Source organism: Haliaeetus albicilla, chromosome 5 (assembly GCF_947461875.1).
Source record: "Haliaeetus albicilla chromosome 5, bHalAlb1.1, whole genome shotgun sequence".
NCBI lineage: Eukaryota > Metazoa > Chordata > Aves > Accipitriformes > Accipitridae > Haliaeetus > Haliaeetus albicilla.
In genome coordinates, this window is record NC_091487.1 from 34793462 (window position 1) to 34814496 (window position 21035).

Here is a 21035-nt window from a genome sequence, read left to right on the forward strand (position 1 = left end):
AAATCAGAAGGACTTACATGATCGGCTAAATTTGTGGAAGATCCTGAGAGTTCTTCGTGGTCTGATTTGGAGCTGCCATCCCTTTCATCGATAACGAGGTCTATTGGCATTTTTCCTTTCAAACAACTAATGTACCGATGGCAGAAGTTATCGCACAATTCATGAACCTGAAAACAGTAACAAGAATAATAGTATCAATAATGGCAAAATATCGGATTGCAACTTTTTTTTTTTTTTTGATAGCAAGAGCAACCCTCTGATCCACTCCACAAGTAACTCTAATTAAGGGGCACAATAGTTGAAGGCAAGGAAACAATAGAGAAATTGTTGCAGCACATATTATTCTCTAGAGACTTGCCGCAGCAACAAGTTAGAGAGAGAGAAAGAGAGATAGTGGGCTCAGCCTGGTGTGCAGAGGCAAATCCGACTTGCTGATAAGATCAGGACCCTGGGAGCTGGACCCAGGCGGTACCTCTGGAGCATACCCAGCCCAGGCAGGTACAGCTAGTCACTCGGGACGGGGTCGGTTTAAAGCGGGGCCAAAGAAAGGTCTGCGTGGCCGGCAGCAGCAAAGGGAAGGTACTCGCCGAGGCTGGGGGAAGAGCCGTTCTCGTCCCCGGGCACAGCCCCCTCCCCACGCCGCGCAGGGGCCCCCTGCCTCTTCCAAACATTTACTGCTTGCTTGGGGTTAATATGCCTGCCAGAGCCGGAGAAAGGCAGGACCGCTTTCATTTCTCGTTTTGTTAAACGTAGCATTTCCCAGTCAGGAGCAGAGCTTCTACCGAGGGAAGGGGTAAGAAGGATGGGAGGGGGGGTAATAATCTATACGTTTAATGACTCAGTTGAAATTACGCTGGGGAAAAAAAAAAAAAAAAAATAATGCCGGGCTGGGCTGGGCATGGCTGGGGGTGTCACATGCTCGGATGGCACAGGTTACAGTCTCACACTGCGTTTGCCCTGTCTCCTCTGGCCATGTTTACAAGTCATCCCAACAGTCAAGGGGAGGGGGGGACGGGGGGACGACGACGACAGAGGGAGGGAATGGCTTGCCCCCCGCCCGCCTCCACGGCTCTTACCTTTTCTAATTCCAAAAGGTGAAACCTTAGTACTTGTATTGCTTGGATCATCTGCAAGAAAGTTTTGAGCGAGGGGTTACGTGGGAGACAGGAGCACGGGGGCTGTGCAGAGTCGAGAGCCCGAGTGGGCGAGGGGGAGAAGGGGATTGTCAGGGCGCGCAGTCATTATCCAGGATTTTAGCTCATTGGTCACGCTCGAACGATTTCGATCAACTTTAACCTAAGCACTTGATTTTTATCATATTTATCCCAGGAGCGGTGATTAGTGCTTTATTACCGCGGTCTTGGAGAAAACCTCTTCCTCTTCTCCTCGCCCCCTCTCAACGCCCCGGCCCTCAGCCCGGAGGGTCCGCAGAGAAGTCAGCCCCACACTCCCCCCCCCACCGCCCGCAGGAGAAAGGGGGGGAGGGAAGGATGAATAGTTTGGCATCTTCTTTACAAGCGGATTTAGGCACTTTGAATATTGAAATCGCTCACATTAGCAAAAGAATTACGCTAGAACTCTCCAGCTCTCTCCTCTTAAGCAGTTATTTCCTTCACTGCAGCTTCCCGTGGCTTTCAGACGGGGCTTTGCGACGCACTGGGGCTCGGGAGTTCGCCCTGCCTCACTTTCAAAGGGAGTGCAGCTCTTGGAAGCCGCTTGACGGCAGCTCCCCAGCCTGCCGGCTCCCCCCTCCCCTGCCCGCGCAGCCCGGGTGCCCGGGCCGCCGCCGCCGCCCCGGACGGCGGAGGGCGCTTGCCGGCAGCTGGCGGGGGGGGGCGGGAGGGGAGCGGGGCAGAGGGGCGAGCAGGCCTTACCAAGTTGTCCAACTCTGGGTTCGAAGAAAAAAGTGGTTTTTCAGCGCGGACCTGCAAGAAGAAGGAAAAGCGCCGTGAATTACAGCTTCTCTCCTCGGCCCTGCAACCCAGTCACTGCTCGGGGCGGGGGACACACACACACACGACACGGGACGGACACACACACGACCCTGGGACAAAACCAGCCGGCACAGGTCAGATCAGAATCCGGCTGGACGCCCCGGAGTCAGCCGTGGTGCGAAGAGGAGCCTGCTCGGCTCCTGCCAGCCCCGTGCCCCAGGAGCCCCCTCTTCCCCATCTCCTCCCGCCCCTCTCCCGCTCCCCCGGCCTCCGAAACTCGGCCACGGTTACGTTGCCCTTTCCTTAACGCGGGAGGGCCAGGGCCAGGGCCAGGGGGCTCAGCCCGGCGGCGCGGAGGGGCTCCCGGCGGAGGAGGGTCAGGGCCGGCCGGGCCGCCAGCGCGCACCCCCGCCGCTGCCTCCCCGGCGGCCGCGCGTCCCCCCCGGCGGCCGGAGAGGGGGCACCGGGGGCGGGGGGGGGACGGGACGACGGCTGCCCCCTGCGAGCCCCCGGCCGGGTGGGCCGAGGGGCTGAGGAGGTGGCGGGAGCGCCGGGAAGGGCCGGGGGCGGGGGGAGAGGTGCCGGACCTGTTTGGCGAAGACGGCGATGTCCTCGTTGAAGGAGTCGGAGGAGCAGACGTCCCCGCCGGCCACGCCGGGCTCCCGGGGCGTGCAGGTCGCCAGCTCGCACTTCTCAAAGACCAGAGCTAAGAGGGGGAACAACGGGTGCCTACCGGGCAGTGGCACACAAAGAGAGGGGAGGGGGTGGGGGAGAGGGGGAAAGAAGAGCTCGAATCAACAAGTATTTTGTTTTTAAGTGCGCGGACACACAGACACGGACGCACGGACAGAGCCACGCTCTGCAGGCTCTCAGTGTCGCTTCGGGCAGAGCAGGGGAGAGCAACGTTTTGAAATAAAAATGCTGGGTTTGGCAGTGGGTCGGTTTCTTTCTTTCTTTCTTTCTTTCTTTCTTTCTTTTTTTTCCCCCTTTTGAAATTGCAATGCCCGAGCCACATCCCCCGTGCAGTCCCCACAGATGAGGACAAAAGTGACCTCTCCTCCAAACGCACAAGGCACCAAACACGCTCACGCAGGCAGCAGCTCAGCTGGGAATCTTACACTTTTCGCCACAGCTTAAAATAACGCGAAACCTGGAAGATCCCATCCCTACCCTCCAGCTATGACCTAAAATGAGAAGCACGGCTAGGCAAACTGCAAACTACTTAATACGTAATTTTATTTTTCAAGGGGCCTGCTAACAAAAATGTGGTGAAGTTTCCTGGCTTAGGAAGCACACCCAAGTAAAATACCAGCTGTCCAGATAAGTGAGCTGGGGAGGGGGCGGAGGGAGGGAGCACTTCGCGAAATATTTTCCCATAGTTGGTGTAGTCAGGAAAAAAAAAAAAATTATCTGCGTGCTAAGTAGTAAGCATGCATTTCTTCTCTCTTTTTCCCCTTTGGTGCCTGATCAAGGCCCCACACTCTGTCATAGATGGTACTATCTCTCCTTTTAGGATCATTTCGTATTTTTTCTAAAAGGCACTGAAGGGAATCGGTGTCATTCCCCCCGAGCAATGCCCTGGCACAGGCTTGAGTTTTGCTGGGTACGTGTTTCTTTTTCCTCGTGTTCTTTCCTTCCTAAATACAAAACTCAGCTCGTTGCCCCCAATGTATTTATTTCTTCTGTCTCAGGGAAGAGCTGCTTGCGAGAAGCGAATCCCTTTTATTCTTACTACCTTCCGCGATGCGAATAGCTCTTTATTTACAGCGTTGGAAGAGTGTTCTTACGGCACGAAGGAGAACACCAGAACAACACTTCTCCAACTAAAAGCCAGAGCAATGAGAGCCGCCTCTCCCGTCTGAACTCCTAACCGGGGCCTTTCCGAGAAAGACAAAAAACCCACGGGGGGGAAAAAAATAAAATGAAGGGGGGGGGGGGGGGAAGGAAAAAAAAGGAAAAAAAGAAAAGAAGAAAGACAAGGCGACGCCACCTCCCCCCAGCCCAGCCTGTCTCCCCGAGAGGTCTGTTTTTCCAGGACCCGTTTCCCGTGGGTGCTGGCACCTCAGCTGAGAGTCAGGCCGGGGCTGCACTCGCCCCGAATGAGACGGCCAGCGGTGGCAGTGGCAGTGGCAGTGCCACCGCGCGGGTCTCCCTCCGGAGCGGGCGGCGGGGGGCTCCCCGGCCGCCGCCCTCCCTCCCACGGACCCGCCGCCCCCCCCGCCCCCCGCCCCGCTCCGGGTCTCGGCTCGCCGCCGCCCGCCACCGCGGCCCCGCGGGAGCCCCCGCCGCCCGCCCCGCTCCTGCCCCGGCCGCTCCGGGGGCACCGGCGCTGCGGAGCCGGGCCGTGGCGCCGGGCGGCCCGGCGGCACCTACCCGTAGATCGCATCCTTGTCCCGCTTCAGGGCGTCGTTGACAGCGGAGCCCATGCTGGCCGGCATGACATTGGGGTGCGGGGCGTGGGCGCCGTAGTGCTGTCCGGCGTGGAGCGGCGGCCCATGGTTGAGGTGGTGCACCGGGGGGATCGGCCGGGGGGCGTGGGGGTCCCCGTACATGGACGCCGGCACCCCTACTCCGTCCATCCCGCCGTAGTGGGGCAGCTCATCGTACTGTCAAAAAACGGGCCGGAAGAGAAGAAAGAAAGAGAAAGAGGGGAAGAGAGAGAGAGAGGAATAAAAAAAAAAACAAAACAAAACAAAAAAAAACAAACAAACAACAACAACAAAAGTCAGAAGAGAGTAAAGCACCCGGACAGACACAAACAGAGCAAAACAAAACAAGAACAGCCACAACGAGAGAGAAATGTGCAAACTGAAATCAACTGGGATCGGGAGCAGAGGCTGGAGAGGCTGAGGGAGGAGTGGGGGTGCGGGGAGAGGTAACGGGGGAAAGTGTGTGTCCGCCTGCCTGCGTGTGCGGGGGGAGAAGGTCCTCTTCAGCACGGGCGGGAGAAACCCTACCAAGGAAACGGGGATGAAAAGGAAGGAAACGGAGGGGAGAAACTAGAGTTACTCTGCATTAGAAAGGAAGGGCAAAAAAAGAAAATAGAAATGAATAAACAAGCAGAATCCAAAGCAACTAGAGAAATAAATCAACACTGGGAAGGAGAGAGGAAAGGTAGGGTGCATCGGGGGGCGGGGGGGGGGAGATAAAGGGGGAAATAATCTGAAAGTTACCAGAAACATTATTTAGTAGCAATTCCCCTTGTCCTTGTCAAAGCCAGAGACAAAAAAAAAAAAAAAAAAAGCAGCTATATGTGTATACATATATATACTTTCGTATATACACAGACACACATATGTATTTCTTAGGCTTTCCTAGGCAGCGGCAGTAACGGCGGCGGCAGCAGCAGCAGCAGCAGCAGCAGCAAGCTTTCCCCTGTGAAAGCCGTGCTACTGAGCAGGCAGTGAGCGGGGAAATCGCGCTGCTGGGGGAAAAGCTAGAGAGGAAAAAAGCGTGGAACAATTGCAGAGAGAGACACACACAGAGAGACACTCACGCACACACACAAAAAGCTAGTGAATAATTTTTGCTGCTATTTTTTAATAGTGGCCGCCATCATCATCAGCAACAGAGGAGAGCAAATCGGACAGGCCCCTCTTAAGAGAGGATTTATATATAGGTAAGTGTTGGAGATTTAAACCTACCCTTTGCGCCATCAGTCTGCGCTCCAATAAACTCCTGGATGTGTCGTATATTTAATATCCCAGTCCAGCAAAGAAAGTGATTTAGAGTGAAGAAGATTCCTTTTTTTTTTTTTTTTTTTTGCAACCCACTTATAGACTTCTCCTATCCTCCAATATGGGTAAATAATAATAATAATAACAACAACAACAACAACAATAATATATAAAAAACAGTCAAGAACCACGATGAGTTTCTGTGTTTTCTTCTTTTTTCTCTCTCTTTCTCTCTTTGCTTTTTCTCTCTCTCTTTTTCCTTTTTTCTTTCTCTACGCAAAAAAAAAAAAAAAAAAAAAAATTGTCAAGCCCCCAAACTGAAGGTTACGATCGGCCCGTCAGCAACCCACATGTAACCAAACTGTCGTGTCTCATGGCTTTTTGCCACTCCAGCTGTCAATCAAAGCCAGGGAATGTCAAGGTAGTGAATGAATGATGGTTGATGATGATGAAGAAGAGAGGAGGAATCTTTTTAACCCCGGTTTCTTCTTCCAGTAACTCCGCGCTCGGGTTTTGCCTTTTAGGATCGCTATAGGGCTGGTTTTTTTGGTTGCTTTTTTTTTTTTTTTTTTAAGTACTGTGAAGGGGGGTGGGGAGAGATGCGAAGAAAAACGGAATAGTTTGCGAAGCCCGGACTTCCCCCTCTCTCCTTTTTTTTTTTTTTTTTTTTTTTTCCCTCTCCTCCCGGCAGGTATTTTGTCTCCCTCTCTCCCTCGCTCTCCGAGATGAGTGAGTGTCAGTAAGTGTTGGCAGGTTGGCTGCTGGCTGCCTTATAGAAGAGGCTCAGTTTTGCAGCGCTGATCGGCGGGAGAATGAAGTGACGGAACCCGGAAGTAGTGGTGGCCATAGCCAGTCCTGCAGCGCGGCGGCGGCGGCGGCGGCGGCGGGGAGCGGCGGCGGCGGCGGCGGCGGCGGCGGGGAGCGGCGGCGGGGAGCGGCGGCGGCGGGGAGCGGCGGCGGGGCGGCGGCGGCGGCGGCGGCGGGGAGCGGCGGCGGGGCGCGGGGCGCGGGGCGGCGGCGGCGGGGCGGCCCGGCCGGCGGAGCGCCGGGGATGCGCAGCGCGGCGGCGGGGCGGCCGCGGCGCCGCGCGGGGGGAGCCGCGCAGCAGCCCCTGCCCCGAGCGAAGCAACGCGTGTAGGAAGGAGCGAGCGAGCGTGCGAGAGAGAGGGAGGGAGGGAGGGAGCGAGGGAGGGAGCGAGGGAGGGAGGGAGGGGAGGGAGGGAGCGAGGGAGGGAGGGAGGGGAGGAAGGACAGGGAGAGTGCGTGTGTGCGAGAGGGGGGAGAGGCAGGGGAAAACTGCGGAGAGCGAGAGGAAAAGTGCGATAGGAGCCCGGCCCCGGCTCGGTCGGCGCTAGGTTAGCGTGGCGACCAAATACCTTCCGATTAGCCGCGATCTCGCGCGTCCGGTTCGTGCGCGGAACGACCGGTTTAAGTCGCCGGCTGTCGCCGTTGCCGCGAACGGTATGCGAGTCCGGGGGCACGGAGAGAGCCGCCGTGTGCGGGGGGGGCCGCGCAAAGTTGATCTTCCCCGGGAAGGCAGCCCGCTCCGGCCGAGCGGCCGCCGCTCCGCCGGCGCGTTACGCTGCTGCCGGCGCGGTTCCTTCCCTCTGACAATTCATTGTGCTTCTCTAAAAATTGATTTTCCAGGGCACGGAGAGAACGCCTCGTGCAAGCCGTGGTTGGCACCGCTCTTCATTAAGTGATCGCTGCTATCAAGCACGCTGGGGATGTCTCGGGGGGAGAGGCGGGGGGGCGGGGGGGGGAGAGGGGGAAATCCCTTCTAGTTTTGCGGTGAGGCTGCCAGGCTTTGAAAAGGGCTTAAAACCAAAGTCCCGCTCAGCCTTTTGTAGGCGAGATCCAGATGTTATGTCGATTTTTGTTTGCATGTTCGTTTCGAGCGGAGCCGGCGGTGAGCGCTGTGATTATTTACGCGTGCGGGTTGCCGGACTTTGCCGTCGATCGCCGTTGCGCTTGCGGAACGTACGCTGAAGTATTAGCTCGGGAATGCCTTCTAATGGTAGTGCTAATTACAGTGGGGTTATTTAGCAAATTAAGTGAGCTGATGCACCCCCCACCCTTGAGCACCAGATGAACTTTTCCAAACACACACGCACGCCCGCGGACACACGCACACGCGCGCACACGCACACGCACACACACACACACGCGCGCGCGCGTTAATTTTGGTGTGTTTCTCTCGCCCAATCACTTCGCTGGAGCTAAACCATGCCTTACCTCAGAACAGTCAATTACCAAAGCTACCCGGGATCATCAATCATGGGGGATGCTTGAAGTTTAGGGGAGGAGCGATGGTCAAACTATCGATTGCTGCAGTTTTGTCCTCCCCAACCCCCCACCCTCGTTCACGGTCCCCTGCACATAAAATCTAAAACAGACTATCCCGTTAATAGTGGGATTTATCAATGATTATGTACCCGGTTGTGAATGTGGCCTCATACGTAGATGGCTTTTCAAAATACACGGCAGAAAAATACGACTTATTCCGTTAGGTTTGGGTTGGGTTTGCTTTGCTTTTCGTGATGGTGACGATGATGCTAAGATTTTTTTTTTTTTTTTGAAACTTTAAGAAAATGACTCAAGGGGTAGTTATGGATATTTGGCCTGATTTTAATAGGCGTAGGGAATGAGCTCCAGAGGTCAATAAACCCCTCCAAAATGATGAATGATTGAGTACCTGTGATGATGATAGTGATTACCGGAGCAATTAAACAGTTTGATTAAATGAGCCATCATAACAATGATGTCTGCGGGAAATCAGCCCTCACATATAAAGAAAGATAGTGTGGAGGGCTGACAAACGCCAGTGGGCATTCCTGCGTGTTCCGATAGCGCCGAGCCCTGCAGAGCAGGGCTGTATTTACAAATATGGGGGGAATATGGAGAAAAGTCCCTCTCCTACTTTTAGCCAGACTTGCACCCTGCTTAAAACCCGCCAGAAGCCGGCGAGCAGACCCGTTTTTTTTTTCCTAGAGGATCTCCTCCAAGATTAAAGCTAGTCCTAAGAGCAACCGAATTGCTGTGACTGACTTTCACGGGACTGTAAAGAGAGGTGAGTAAAAAAGCCCTTAGTATGTAGATCTCTTTCAAGCAGTGGTTAAGTCGATTCCTTTCGCAGGGAAAAAGCCAGTCTTCTTGTGCAGTATTTTATACTCTGTCGTATAAATCGGTAACGTAATTCAAGATATTCATGGTAATGAATGCTTGGCTAATCCTTTGGGTGCGCGGAGACCTACAGAGCAGTAGGTTATGCAAATCCTTTCCTACTTTTACAGCTGTAGTTTTCTAACAGATTTTTTAAAGAGATCTAGTCATCGGTGAATGCTATTTGCGTTTTTTCCTCTCCCCCCCCCCTTCTCCCCCCCCCCCGCCCTAAAGATGCCAGATTTCTAAACTTGCGTGGAATCATTTGATTGTGATATAGCCCATACAGCCAGCTTAGAGGACGTGGTTTAAATATTTGTAGCTTCCAAACTTGTTTTTTAACCCAGGCAGTGCGAACCCGGAGCCTTGCCTCTTGAGATATACAAGTGTGTGTCTCATTTCAAATAGTTTCGGTATCACCAAAGAAGAGGTCTTTCCTTGTAATGTGGCCGTGCAAAAGTAATCTAGCTCCACTGAAGGCTCCATGTATTTGTTCAGACCTCAAGCTCTGGGAGAAGTTCATCACTTTTCCTCTCAAAAAGAAGTTTTTAGATGATTTGGCTCCCACAGAAGAAGGCGCTTCATTGCTTAGGATATAATTTTAGACACGATTTTTTTTTCATAATTCTGTTTTTCACAGAAGTGCCTGTAGATCTCAGTTCTCTTGACTAAGAAATTGTTAGAAAGCAATCTAAAATCAAAGCTGCAAAGAAGCAGCCAAAGATTTTTGCAGTGTTCAATGCTGCTCCTTTCACTTGTTCCTTTTTTTCGGTTTTTTTTCCTTCCTTTTTTTTTTTTCGCCCCCTCCTAAACTAATTAACCCCCTGCGTTGGCTCGCCCTGCTGTGCATGTGTGTAATCTGGGACAGGGACCAACTTTAAAAAATTATTTTAACTTGATAGAAAGTGAAATTTCATATGGTAAATGAAGGGCTTTCATGTTCCTCCTGTGTCTTTTTTTTCCCCGTGAAAAGAGTTGAAGCCTTTTTCCTCTTCACTATCCCAGTGGATTAAAGCACACAGAGAACATGGTTTATAAAGCGCTACAGTTTAGCCATTAAAAAGGAATCTCAATTTAGCGCCCTTAAGTGAAAGTACTCAGCTATTAACAAAGATGCTGTTGGGAACTCGGAGGAAAAGGGGATACGTGCGTGCAGGGGGTGGGGGCTTCCACATTCTTAGGTCATTTTTTATTTATCCCCGCCTGGTGACATATTTCTTTTAAAACACAGTAATTCGGGAAAATTAAATTGGCTAATTTCCATTTCTCGTGCATCACTTTCACAGCGAAGGCTGTTTCCAGGAAAAGTGTGAGAGACGAGTCGGTGGGGTGTGTGTGTGTGTGTTTGGGCTTTTTTTTTTCCCCTTTTTTTTTTTTTTTTTTTTTTTTTTTTTTTTAGATCGGCTCAAAAGTCCAAAGAGAAATGAGGTGTCCGGTATGGAAGTGCATCTCAGTCAACAGCCAGCTCCTTTTGCCGAGGCTGGAAATGGTTTTAACAGGCGGTAAAATTTCATCTTGTGGTGTCAAATTGGGGTCAGTTTGGGGTTAGCGCTCTCAGTGTCCGAGCAGGAGCTGTCCAGCTGTGTGGGGATTCATTAAGGGCAAAAGATCCGTTTCAAGAAAAACAATACAAAGACAATCAGAGGGCTAAAGATCCTCTTCAAATCGCATTTTACAAGTGCACCAGAACAAATATGGACGCTGAAACCTATTCCCTTCAAACTCCCAAATCGGCTTCTTAGCCCTCGGAGGGAGTGCGAGAGAAAATCCTCTAAAACTTAAGAAGAGTCTGTTTTCAATCAGCCTTTCCGAAGTGTGGCATCTTAGTCCTTTGCTGGCTTTGAGACATGCCTCTCTCGCTCGCTCGCTCCCTCTCTCTCTCTTTTTCCACAGCCTTGCAAAAGCGGATGGCACAACAGGTAATATTTCAGATTTCAAGAATATATCCCACCGGGGATCTTAACCCACTGTTCTGTACGCGCGTGTGCGCCTAGCGCAAGATTTAATGCAAATACAAAGTTTTTTGGGGGGAAACAAGCCGTGTTTGCACGAAATCCTATTGGACCCCTTCGGAAATTTTCTGCACTCCTTGTGGGCGATGCTCCGGTCTGATGGGTGATTTAGGCTAGACTTACTTTACGGATCCTGGCATTTGTGGAAAGCACCTATTGCTAATCTGGTTTATTAAATTCGCGTGGTTTAAATCCTCTTAGCGTCCCTACATCTGTTAGGACAATTGACGCCTTGCTACAGGGACAAATAACTTGAACCTTAATCTTGTTTGTAACTTTATTCAATGTTTGTTTGTTTGTGCGCTGAGTTCAAGTATTTTTGGATGATGCCATTGTGTTCGGAAACACACAGGCTGCGTTTGCAGGCAAAGCTCCCCATGGACGGGCTGAGGATATCACGGAACAGGATAAAAAATTTTGCATATTTGAACTGGCATTTTATCTTGAACTATCGTTCTAGGAAATGCGTCATATTTAATGAAGAAAGCCATCTGCCTGTTAAAATGTGGCTGCGGAATTGCATCACCATGACCCCGTAGTAAAATCCACGGGAATTTTTCTTTTTGTTTTGCTCACAGGGCGAAGTGCGGGGTGTACATAGTACCTTTTCCTTCTTAAAATCGGGATCATGCCACAGTTCGAACCGCTACCCCCGAAATCGCTTTTTGCCACTCTTTCCTTTGCCTTCACGGTTGGTTCTGACAACTTGAGTCACTTTTTCTTCGTCTCAGCCCACTTCGATTCGCCTCCGACTTCCCGCAGCTGCAGGACATTCGAGGTCCCATCCCGGGTGCCCCTGTGAAATCATGCACATTTTAGCTTCTGCAGACCACTGGGTTCCTTTAGCTCCTCGCCCCGATCCCCCCGCCTGCCAACAGTGCACTTCGCTTTTCAGCAATCTGTTATTTTTCGAAAATCTTTCCAGTCCAGAAAGTCAATGGTAGCCCACCACGGTGAACTTTTCTTGACCTCGGCTGCGGTATGGCTGAGATCTTTGGGAGCCGGATTAGGAGGAGGTTCATCTACTTACCTGTGAACTTCCCTTTTAACTCCCTTTCTCCCCCCCCCCCCCCCCCCCTTAAAAAAAACCCCAAACAAAACCCAAAAACCCAGACCCAAGCCCCCAGACAAACCCTCCACGAAGCGAGAACCATCCGGGCTCTCCCTCCCCTCCCGAGCCCCCTGCACCCGCCCCCTGCCCGGCTGCAGGGCTCTAACCCGGCGCTTGCGGGCTGCCCCCCCCGGGCTGCGGGTCCCCCGGCGGCGGCGGCGGCGGCGGCGCGGCGGTGCCAGCGGCAGCCCTCTAGCGCTACCTGGCGGGGCTCCAACACGGGACACGCAGCGCGGAGCGGCGCGGAGCCCAGCCACGGCCACGGCCCCGGCCCCGGCTCCGCGCCTCCGCCTCCCGCCCCGCCGGCCTTTGGGCGCCTGCTCCGCTCCGCGTGTCCCGTCCCGCGTCCGTGTCCGTTCCCCCCCTCCCCGCCCCGGTATCCCGTCCGACCGGGCGGGCCGTGGGGCGAGGGCCGCGGTGGGAAGGGGCACGGCGATGACCCCCCTCGCCTTTGTCCGGCTCAGCTCACGCGGGTGCGTGTGAAGCGCTAGTGTCAGGCGAGAGGGGAGCTTGTCCTTTTTAATTTTTTTTTTTTTTTTTTTTTTTTTATGTCTTGGGCTGGGAGGTTTGTAAAAGTGAAGACCGTAAACAGCCAACGTGCGTATTCCCATCATACCCGAAAGAGAAAAATACCTGTCAGGGCTTCCCACTAACGCTGTGCAGGCTGCTTCCGCCAGGGTAGTTAAAAATCTAGTTTGCATTTGTTCGAAGAAGCCCGAAGCGTTAACAAAATCCATCTTTCCAATGTGACATCGTAACAAAAAGGACAGTTAGGGCTAACTAAATCGCTTTAGTGCGATATCAGAGCATCTGAGAAGGCTCCAAACTCTGCTCAGAGCTCTCTGTTCTCGCTCACTCAAAATATTCCCTTTTGTTCTCCAGCTGCCTATAAAACTCCAGAAGAGGAGCGCTCTCATTTTTACACTGGAGTTCTCGGTCCGGAGAGAACAATATCCTCCTACCTCTTTTGAAATGATACGGAGACTCTCACAACACCCAGGCGATCACTCGAAGCACGGATCTCCCTTTTTTTTTTTTTTTCTTTTGCAAGAGCTGCTCGGCCCATTGTTTGAAGTGGGATTCAGCGCGCAGCCCAAAGAGAAAAGGGAAAAAAAAAAAAATCTTAGGAGCCCGGTTTGGTATTGCACAGAGAAAGAGCTGACAAAATATTATAGCGTGTTTCCTAGAAGTACGTGATGAGAGCCCGCGGTGTGTTCCCGAAAGAGAGGTGTTGGTTGGTTTTGGTGGTGGGTTTTTTTGTTTGTTTTTTTTTTTTTTTCCCTAAAAGATTGTGATCGCCTTTGTACGTCTTTCTTTTGATCCCACAAAGAGAATGCAATATACATATATGTGTTTGCTCTCCATACAAGAAATGCAAGGGACCGTACAATGGAATATATGGCCGGTTAGTCCTCATAATGCTTAGTTTTGCTGTAATTAATTGAAAACAGTTATTAGGTCGTCATTGGCAATAGCGTAAATAATTGCAGCAGATTTTTACTTAAAATTGACCGGTCACAGAGTGATAGATCGATTCGAGGTATAAAAATGATGTATCAAAACATCAATGTCGATTATTTGAAATATTGTAGTCGAATCTTTTTATTGCTTCATCGGTTAAGTGTCTGAAAGTGCTGTGTTCCAACATATATTTATGTTGTCAATACTGTCAAAACTGTCAGTTTTATTACAGTGGATTTGTAATACATTTCGGATTTGCTCATTTACATAAAATGTCCACCCCAGATACCCCTCCTTCTCCCCATCTCTGGAAATCTGTGTCAGTTTAATGAAAGGATTCAGGACTCATAGCTGTAGCAAGAAAAAAAAAGTGGAGATATTGCTCCATTAAGTCCAATTTAAACACCCCTTCGGAAAGCTTGGGCTATTTCTAACTTGCCATAAGAAGGAATCTCCCCCCCCCCCCCCCCGGCCGCCCCCCCTTATTTCCCCAGTAGAATTTAAACACTTTTCTACCCTCACACCTAGATGAAACCCTTCGGGAGAATTGAGAAACTGTCCAGGGAGCCAGAGACTGGGCAAAGCACACCTGTGAACGCCGAAACCCTCCCAAAGAGGGCAACAGCCCCCGAACCGCGCACACCCGCGCGGGGGTTTGGATCCTGCTAGAAAGAAGGAGACAAAAGGAGCAATAAATACGTGTGTGATCCTTTCTTAGCGATTTGGAGCCCAAAGGAAAAACGCAAATTGGAAGCAGTATTGGGCATGCGATGCCCCCCCGCCCCCATTTTATCAGGGTCTGATCCGGGCTGATCATTTGCTTTGAGTGTAAGGGCTGATTTTTTATTAGCATGGTCTCAGGCACCTCTCTAATCTTCTCCGAGAGCCCAGCTGAGGAATGGAAAAACTCAGGAATAAATAACTCCATTTACACACTAAACTCTCTTCGATCGAGCAAACAGTGAAATTAGCCAAATAACTTTATTCCCCACCCCACCCGTTTCGGGAGGAGAAGGTTGTTTTAAAGGCGTTGGTGACGGGGACCTGAGGTGTGGGGTGTTTTTTTTGTTTTGTTTTGTTTTTTTTTTCCCCCCAGGGGTATGTATGTTTAAAGAGATGCTGAAGAGATTTCTGAGTTCACGGGGAAGAAGAAAAGGTTGGTTTGGGCACCGGCAGCGCGCCTGGCAGGTATTTTAATGACCGTCCCTTCCTTTGAACACTTTCAATTTCTCTGCTTTTTTTTTTTTTTATCCGGAATATCTTCCCCAGACCAAGCATGATTTCAGTTGTAATTCTGGCGTGTTTGTGATCACTTCTGAGGTAAATTGAGAAGTAAGCTGCGCAAAAGGAGGAAATCGCCCCTGGGGTGCTTTGTTTACTTTGGTTTGTAAAATCCTGCTAGGAGATGGTTTCCTCAGTGTGTGGCAAGTGTTTCTTCAAGAAATTCATCAGCCCTTCTACAATTACTTCGAGCTTCGAGGGAAGAGAGCTGCCATCACTTTCTCACATCCCAAGGTGTTGCATGGAAGAGAGAAGAAAAGGCTGGAGCATTTAATTATAATGGGCGGTGGGGTGGGGGGAACGGAGGCTGCAGAAAGCCGTCCCAAGCCCGTACCTGGGGGGAAAAAAAAACCCCTACAGGGGTGTGTTTGGGAGACGTGTGCCATTTAGAGATGGGGAAAAGTACCCCATCTTGTGCAGTAATTAGTCTGAACAATAAACATAATTGGAATAAAATCAGTTGGAAATTCCTGCGTTTTTAATTACGTTTCATTTTGTGGTAAGCCGTAAAATTATGAATGCCTCTCAATTAAACACTATCCACTTGTAAAGCATTTAACAACAATTATTCCTTAATCAGTTGGAATGTTAGCCACAAATGATGCTGTTAAACATCAAAGGGACGCCTTAGACGTTACCTTTTAGTCATAAGTAAGAGGATTAATTTCTATAATTAGAGAGGATAAATATGTGCATAAATACATCTGATTTTTTTCACGCGTTCTCATCCTACCCGCGAGAGGCGAGGATCTCGGGCATCGCCTGCGCTCCCGGCTCTCCCCCGCCTCGGCGGAGGCGACCCGGGGCGCAGCGGGGTGCGAAGCCCCCTCCCGCCAGCGAGGCCCGATCCTGCGCGCCGCTCCGCGCCCTCCCGCCGCCACGCCGGGGGCTCGGGCTCGGGCTCGGGACCGCCACGGGCGCAGGGCTTCGCGGGGGGGGGGGGAGCAGCCCTCCTTGGCTCTTGTTTACGGGGGGGGTTTTACGGCACCCGGGGGCTACCTGGCGTTTCGGTTCCCGCGGGGACAATTTGCTGCCCCCAAACGAAGCTCGGGATTCGAGCCGAATACCGCAAATAAAATTAGCATGACCTTGATTACACCCCGTATGAATATCTCATTTACCTAATGACTTTATGTCACGTACGCAGAGGGTCAATTTCCTTTTAACCTTTCCCATTGCTGCAGTAAGCATTCTTTTATAATCAATGGCTGTTTGAATAATCAATTCACGTTTTATGATCCCTGACAAACTCAATCTCTGTGTGCCTTGTTTCAGCAAAGCAGCCGGCCCCTCTCCGCGCCGTTTTCACGTCCGAAGGCTTCGCGGCGGGGTTTCCCGGCTCCCCGGGGAGCCGCCCGGGGCTCCGCGCTGCAAGGCAGCCGCCGCCGCCGCCGGGCTCCGCGGGAGGCTCGGGGCGCTGCGCCGCCCCCCGCTCCGCTCCGCTCCGCTCCGCCCCGCTCCGCCGCCGCGGCCGCCTCCGCGCAGGGCCCCGCCGGGCCGCCGGGCCTCCCCGGGAGGATGCGCCCCGGCGGAGAGGCGCGGGCTCGGGGGGCCGCGGCGGCCGGCAGCCCCCGGCGGCTCTGGAGCCGGCGCCGGGCGTGCGCTTCCACGTGGTTTTTTCCATCGCTCGAGCCCAAACACGCCGTTTCCCCGCTCCCCCCGCCCCGTCCCGCCCGGTCCCCTTCCTAGGAACGTGCGCAGCAAAACCCCACCGCCCGGGACTGTCCCCCCGTTTCTGCGTTTGCCGGGACGAGCAGCCGTGGGGGGGCACGGAGTTCGGCCGGCTCCGCAGGCGGGGGCAGCCGCTGCCCGGCCGCCCGACCTCCTCGGGGACTTCGGAGGGAAGCTCGGTGTCCTCGGCCACGGCGAGCATGGGAAGCCTCGCGTCGATCTTCGCCTTGGACGAACCGTCCCGCTGCCGTTCCCGAGTCCCTCGCTGCCGCCAGCCCCCCGTTATCGCCGCTCCCAGCCGCCTCCGAGCCGGGGGTCGGGAAACTGGTCCCAGAAGCGAACCCCCGAGCACAGCTCAGGAGCGTACGCGGGAGGGGAGCGGGGTTAGGGCCAGCTGAACTTTGCGAATGTTTTTTCTATAAGTAGCTCGCATGTGCTGTGATCTATGGTGTGAGTCAGGAACTGAGACTTATTGCAACCCTGTTCCCTCTATTGGATAATTAATGCTGATTCATAGCGGTTTCTACCTACGAATGTGTGTTTCGTTTTTCTCTGCAGGGTCCATGGTTCTTTGGTATGTTGTTATTCCCTGAAAGGTAATTGCACTTGATATTCTCTCGGGGAAGGCTCATTAGCCAAGGGCAGGGTGGCGTTGCCAATCTCAGACTCTTTCAACAATTCAATGCAAACATTTGCCCCAAAGGTTTAGTACAGCACTCCCGGCTCATGAAACAGCCCTTGGATACAGCATTTCCCCTAAGAAGCCTGAGGTCTAAAAAGAAGTACATATATATATATCTTTTTTTTTTTTTTCTACCCAAGCAGGAAACATTTTAGTTGAGGGGTTTTTACTTTAACCCCTCACTGTAAGTGGTCGAAGCTACACAAGAAGATTAGACATGTTGCCTTGCACTGCAGGGCTTCGCCCTCCCTATTATCAGAAGATAACCAGGACACAATCGTGGATGAAACAATAGAAAAGGTCCCACATCTCCCACTCCTCTCTATGCACTCCTTTACACTCTCAACATTTACAAAATGCATGTCGAAAACACTTTTCCACTGCCCACCATTACAGACCTACACTTCTTTCTCACTCATGCCTGCTGTCATCTCTTTGGCTCCTTTCATCTCTCCTGCTAAATTAACTACCTCACTAATGCAAGGCAATGAAACTCAGGTATAAGGTAAGTTAGGGAACACACAGTAGTTAATACACACTGTTTTATGAAGGTGAACCCTCCAGGATTGTTCTCGTTTCATTTTTTCCCTCTGTTGTTCATAATTTTGAAAATCTTATTCTTCCATTTGAGTCTCGGCAGGTTGAGCAGGATGATTCACAGTAACATTGCGGAGAATGGGAAGGCCCAGTTCTCACAGGAGAAAATGGTCCCCACAGGACCAATGAAGAGGAAGCAGAGGGACAACATCTAGGCTTTACAAGTTCTCGGACATCACCAGGTTTTCCATGTTAGAATAAAAGAATCTGGGTATCTGTATTGATGGTGAATTAGATGGTATATTCTCCCTGACAGTGGTGTTACAGGGCAGAGACTGCTCTTAATTCCAAACAGCACCTCCCACGTCTAAAGAGTGCATCTAACCGTCTTCCTGTGTTTACATACTTCCACTCACCATGTTTTTCCCATCACAGCTAACCAATAAACTCAAACAGCAAAACTCACCTGTGCTGTATCATCACTGACTTCAATGTTAGTACATCAGAAAGGAAATTGTCCTCCAGCATGTGACTACACAACAAAAGTAGGTCCAAAAGCCTGGACGCTGAGACGTCACTGGTTTTAATCCTCACTCATCAGAAGGGCTGCCAATAGGTCTATAGGCCTCACCTATAAGGGGGACCAAAAGTTTTTAGAAAAACACCTCAATGATGTGAATCTTCATCAACAATGTTTTCTGTGCTGAGACCCTTCAACACCTTCAAGCCCCAACCCGTGTCCCAAAGTCCCACTGACTGAAGGAGAACATGAATGAAGGACACAGGGCAGGATTCTGCGAGGTGGTTTTGCAGGATGCCAAGTCTGCCTGTGTGAAGTACTCAGCTTTCCAGGTCCTACTGATAGCAAATGTGGACAGTCACTACCCTCGCAGTAAGCCCTCAGCACAAGAAAACACCAGTTCTTTAATTCATGCTTTGGGTATTCACAGCCATGGTTTTTGTTTGACACTCTAAGTATCTCTCGTGTCATGGTGGTACATTCTGCTTTTTCAAAAGTGTTTTTCAAAATGAACAGGCTTTTCAGTGATGAAACATGGTCAAGTTAATGTACTAATAGATTTCATTTTTAAAGCACATGATAAATTTAAAACTTGTCTCTTACGCATTTATAAACCATCACTAATAGTTCTATTGATCAACGACATAAATAGCTCTAGCAGAAGCTTTTCTTTGATGTAGATAACCATAAACAGCATTGAAAAAAATAACACACGAGTGATTGTCCTGTACTCTTACCTTAAGGCTATATTATGATCACAGTAAGACATATCTAGGCATGTGTCATACTGGATAATACTATTTCTTGGGTGTTTGAGGGCACATAACTTTACCTTGGACTTCACAACAGCTGAGACATGCTGTTTAAAAGCATGGTCCTGGCATTACTGAAAAAAAAAAAAAAAGCCCTACTAAGCTATATACAATTATTAATGTATATATGAGATTTTTTTAAAAATTGCTTCACATTAAATACTCAGATAATTTTATTTGTATTATTCATGTGCAAAGCTAAAAATAAACATTTGAAATATTTTTCTCTTTTATGGAAGAGCTGATAAAACTATTCATTTGAAATGAACTCTTGGATGAATGTGGCCATATTTTCTGGGCTCGGATCTCTTATTCCCAGTTGGGAACCCCACATCAGATCAGGGCGGTACAATCAATCCTCAGAGGGAAAGTGCTCTTTACTTCAAAATATTCACTAAGAATAGCTTAGGCAAACAGTTTCCAGCCAAAGAGTCATTCACAATATGTTCATTTGGGCTTTTCATTTCATTACTCTTGATGTGTCACCGGTCACCTCTCACACTTGCTCTATTTCCCAATAGGTTGGTTGAAATTATTTAAACAGGACACTAAATGAATAATAAAATTGCCCAAGAAATATTCCTGTCTGTGTCTGCATGCTCTTATTTGCACAGGTATTCATCCAAAGCCTGATTCTGCCTCCGTTCCATTTGATAAGAGCAGGATTTGATCCATAAAGGAAATGTATTCACCTAATACTTGTTCAAAGAAAAATCCTGCTTGCTTTAACGTTGATATATATGGTCACAAACACGATCAAAACAAGAGCCATCTGAACCCCCTAGAGCTGCTTCGTAAATAGGGTTGCAGTATGAACCCAGGAACATATCCAGTTTTGTCACTGTAGGTTAATTTCAGCTTTCAAACATTACGGAAAATCATCAACTGCCTTCCCCCCCGCCCCCGCCCCGCTCCCTGCCCTCCCCTGGTTTAACTTCAGATCACTTCCCCTGGCAAGTGGCTTTTGATAGTCAAGTAAGATGATACTGTTTGATCTAAAAGCAAATTTCTTTTTGCTGTTGTTTCCAGACTTCATTCACCGAAGAAGGTCCTGTCTGCAGCCAATATGTTCATGGTAACTGTTTGTTCCCGAAATAAACATCTAGCAAGATTCTTAGTATTTGAGAGAGCATTGCTTTCATTACATAACCCTCCATACATGGGAAAAATGGTATAAAGATCTCGGCCCTGCTCTCCTTGGGCACCTAACAGTTCAATAGACTTTTTCTCAGAGTTGCAAGCATGCAAAGAATGGGATTTCGGACCCACTGTGCTGCAATTCTTATACTTCTAGATGGATTGTTTTATTTCCTGGGAAAGGGTATATTATTATATCAGTATTCTTAAGCTGGGCAGTTGTTCTATTTGATTTACCATAGCCACAAAAATAAGTCAAATGAAATATTTTTTTAACTCTGATAATAAGGTGTTATCAGTGAACATGTATAAGTCAGAAGAATTAATTCTTAATTTCTACTCAGATCTGAAGATCCAAACTGTCATAAAGCTTGAAACATTAGGATGAGAGGGTTTGGTCTTGATTTCTTTCTGAATAAAATGCTAAATAAAGCCATTGCTATTCCAATGAAACATGCTAAATGATGCTGATGTGAACTTAGGGACAGAGGGAAAACAGACAGAGTTCACGGACCTCATTCTCTTCACTTAAGCAGGAGAAACTCTAGTGAAGTTAATGGAGTTACGGTGATAGAAAACTGTAGTAAGGTGAGAATTGCACAACTTGTGTTTAACTAGATGCTATTACTTTAAAAACAGAGTTTACTTCACTAAACAATCTGCAAATAAACACAAAACAAAGGGCAAATGAGACATATTACAAGTAAGCATGCATGCAAAAAAGGTAAGTGCAAATTAGATTTGAATATTCATGAGTCACAAATCATTGACAGTTTGAAATAATGCAAAACAGCTTTATAAATGAGGTTAAGGCAAGGGACATCAAAGAAAGGCATTGCTAAATCAATAGCAATTTGATTGTGCATATACTTGTAAATTGTGGTTACAGTTTTTGTGACTCGGGAGAAAAATGCTGCACATGTAGTGAAGAAGGGACACATAAATATTCTTTTTGAATGTGTTATATTTTTGCAATTCAGCATGTACTTGGAGACCTGCCATATATAAAGTGACCAGATATCATTTTTTAATTTTTTT

General features: G+C 49.9%; 1 protein-coding gene and 1 long non-coding RNA gene across 10 annotated transcripts in view; one reads left to right on the forward strand and one right to left on the reverse strand.

The window, feature by feature from the left end:
* The window catches only part of MEIS2 (Meis homeobox 2), a 174267-nt gene extending 167737 nt beyond the window's left edge, over window positions 1-6530 (reverse strand). For 4 of the 7 annotated variants that reach the window (XM_069784084.1, XM_069784081.1, XM_069784087.1 and 1 more), the window contains exons 1-6: window positions 5579-6530; window positions 4308-4540; window positions 2522-2663; window positions 1875-1925; window positions 1077-1127; window positions 18-167 (exon numbers count right to left, since the gene is read on the reverse strand). In XM_069784084.1, coding sequence (XP_069640185.1) covers window positions 18-167; window positions 1077-1127; window positions 1875-1925; window positions 2522-2663; window positions 4308-4540; window positions 5579-5590 — 639 coding nt within the window. In that variant the 5' untranslated portion in view covers window positions 5591-6530. Of the gene's footprint in view, window positions 1-17; window positions 168-1076; window positions 1128-1874; window positions 1926-2521; window positions 2664-4307; window positions 4541-5107; window positions 5533-5578 lie in introns of those variants that run through there. The other 3 variants (XM_069784088.1, XM_069784086.1, XM_069784083.1) reach the window with 2 other exon arrangements.
* A 111-nt stretch (window positions 6531-6641) lies between these two features.
* Window positions 6642-15108, forward strand: LOC138685492 (uncharacterized). 3 transcript variants are annotated; one of them, XR_011324775.1, is made up of 3 exons: window positions 6642-7628; window positions 8603-8681; window positions 14454-15108. It is a non-coding gene; the product is annotated as an uncharacterized lncRNA (long non-coding RNA). The 3 variants fall into 3 exon arrangements; XR_011324774.1 differs by having other exon boundaries at window positions 6642-7072; XR_011324773.1 differs by having other exon boundaries at window positions 6642-8681.
* The last annotated feature ends 5927 nt before the right edge of the window (window positions 15109-21035 follow it).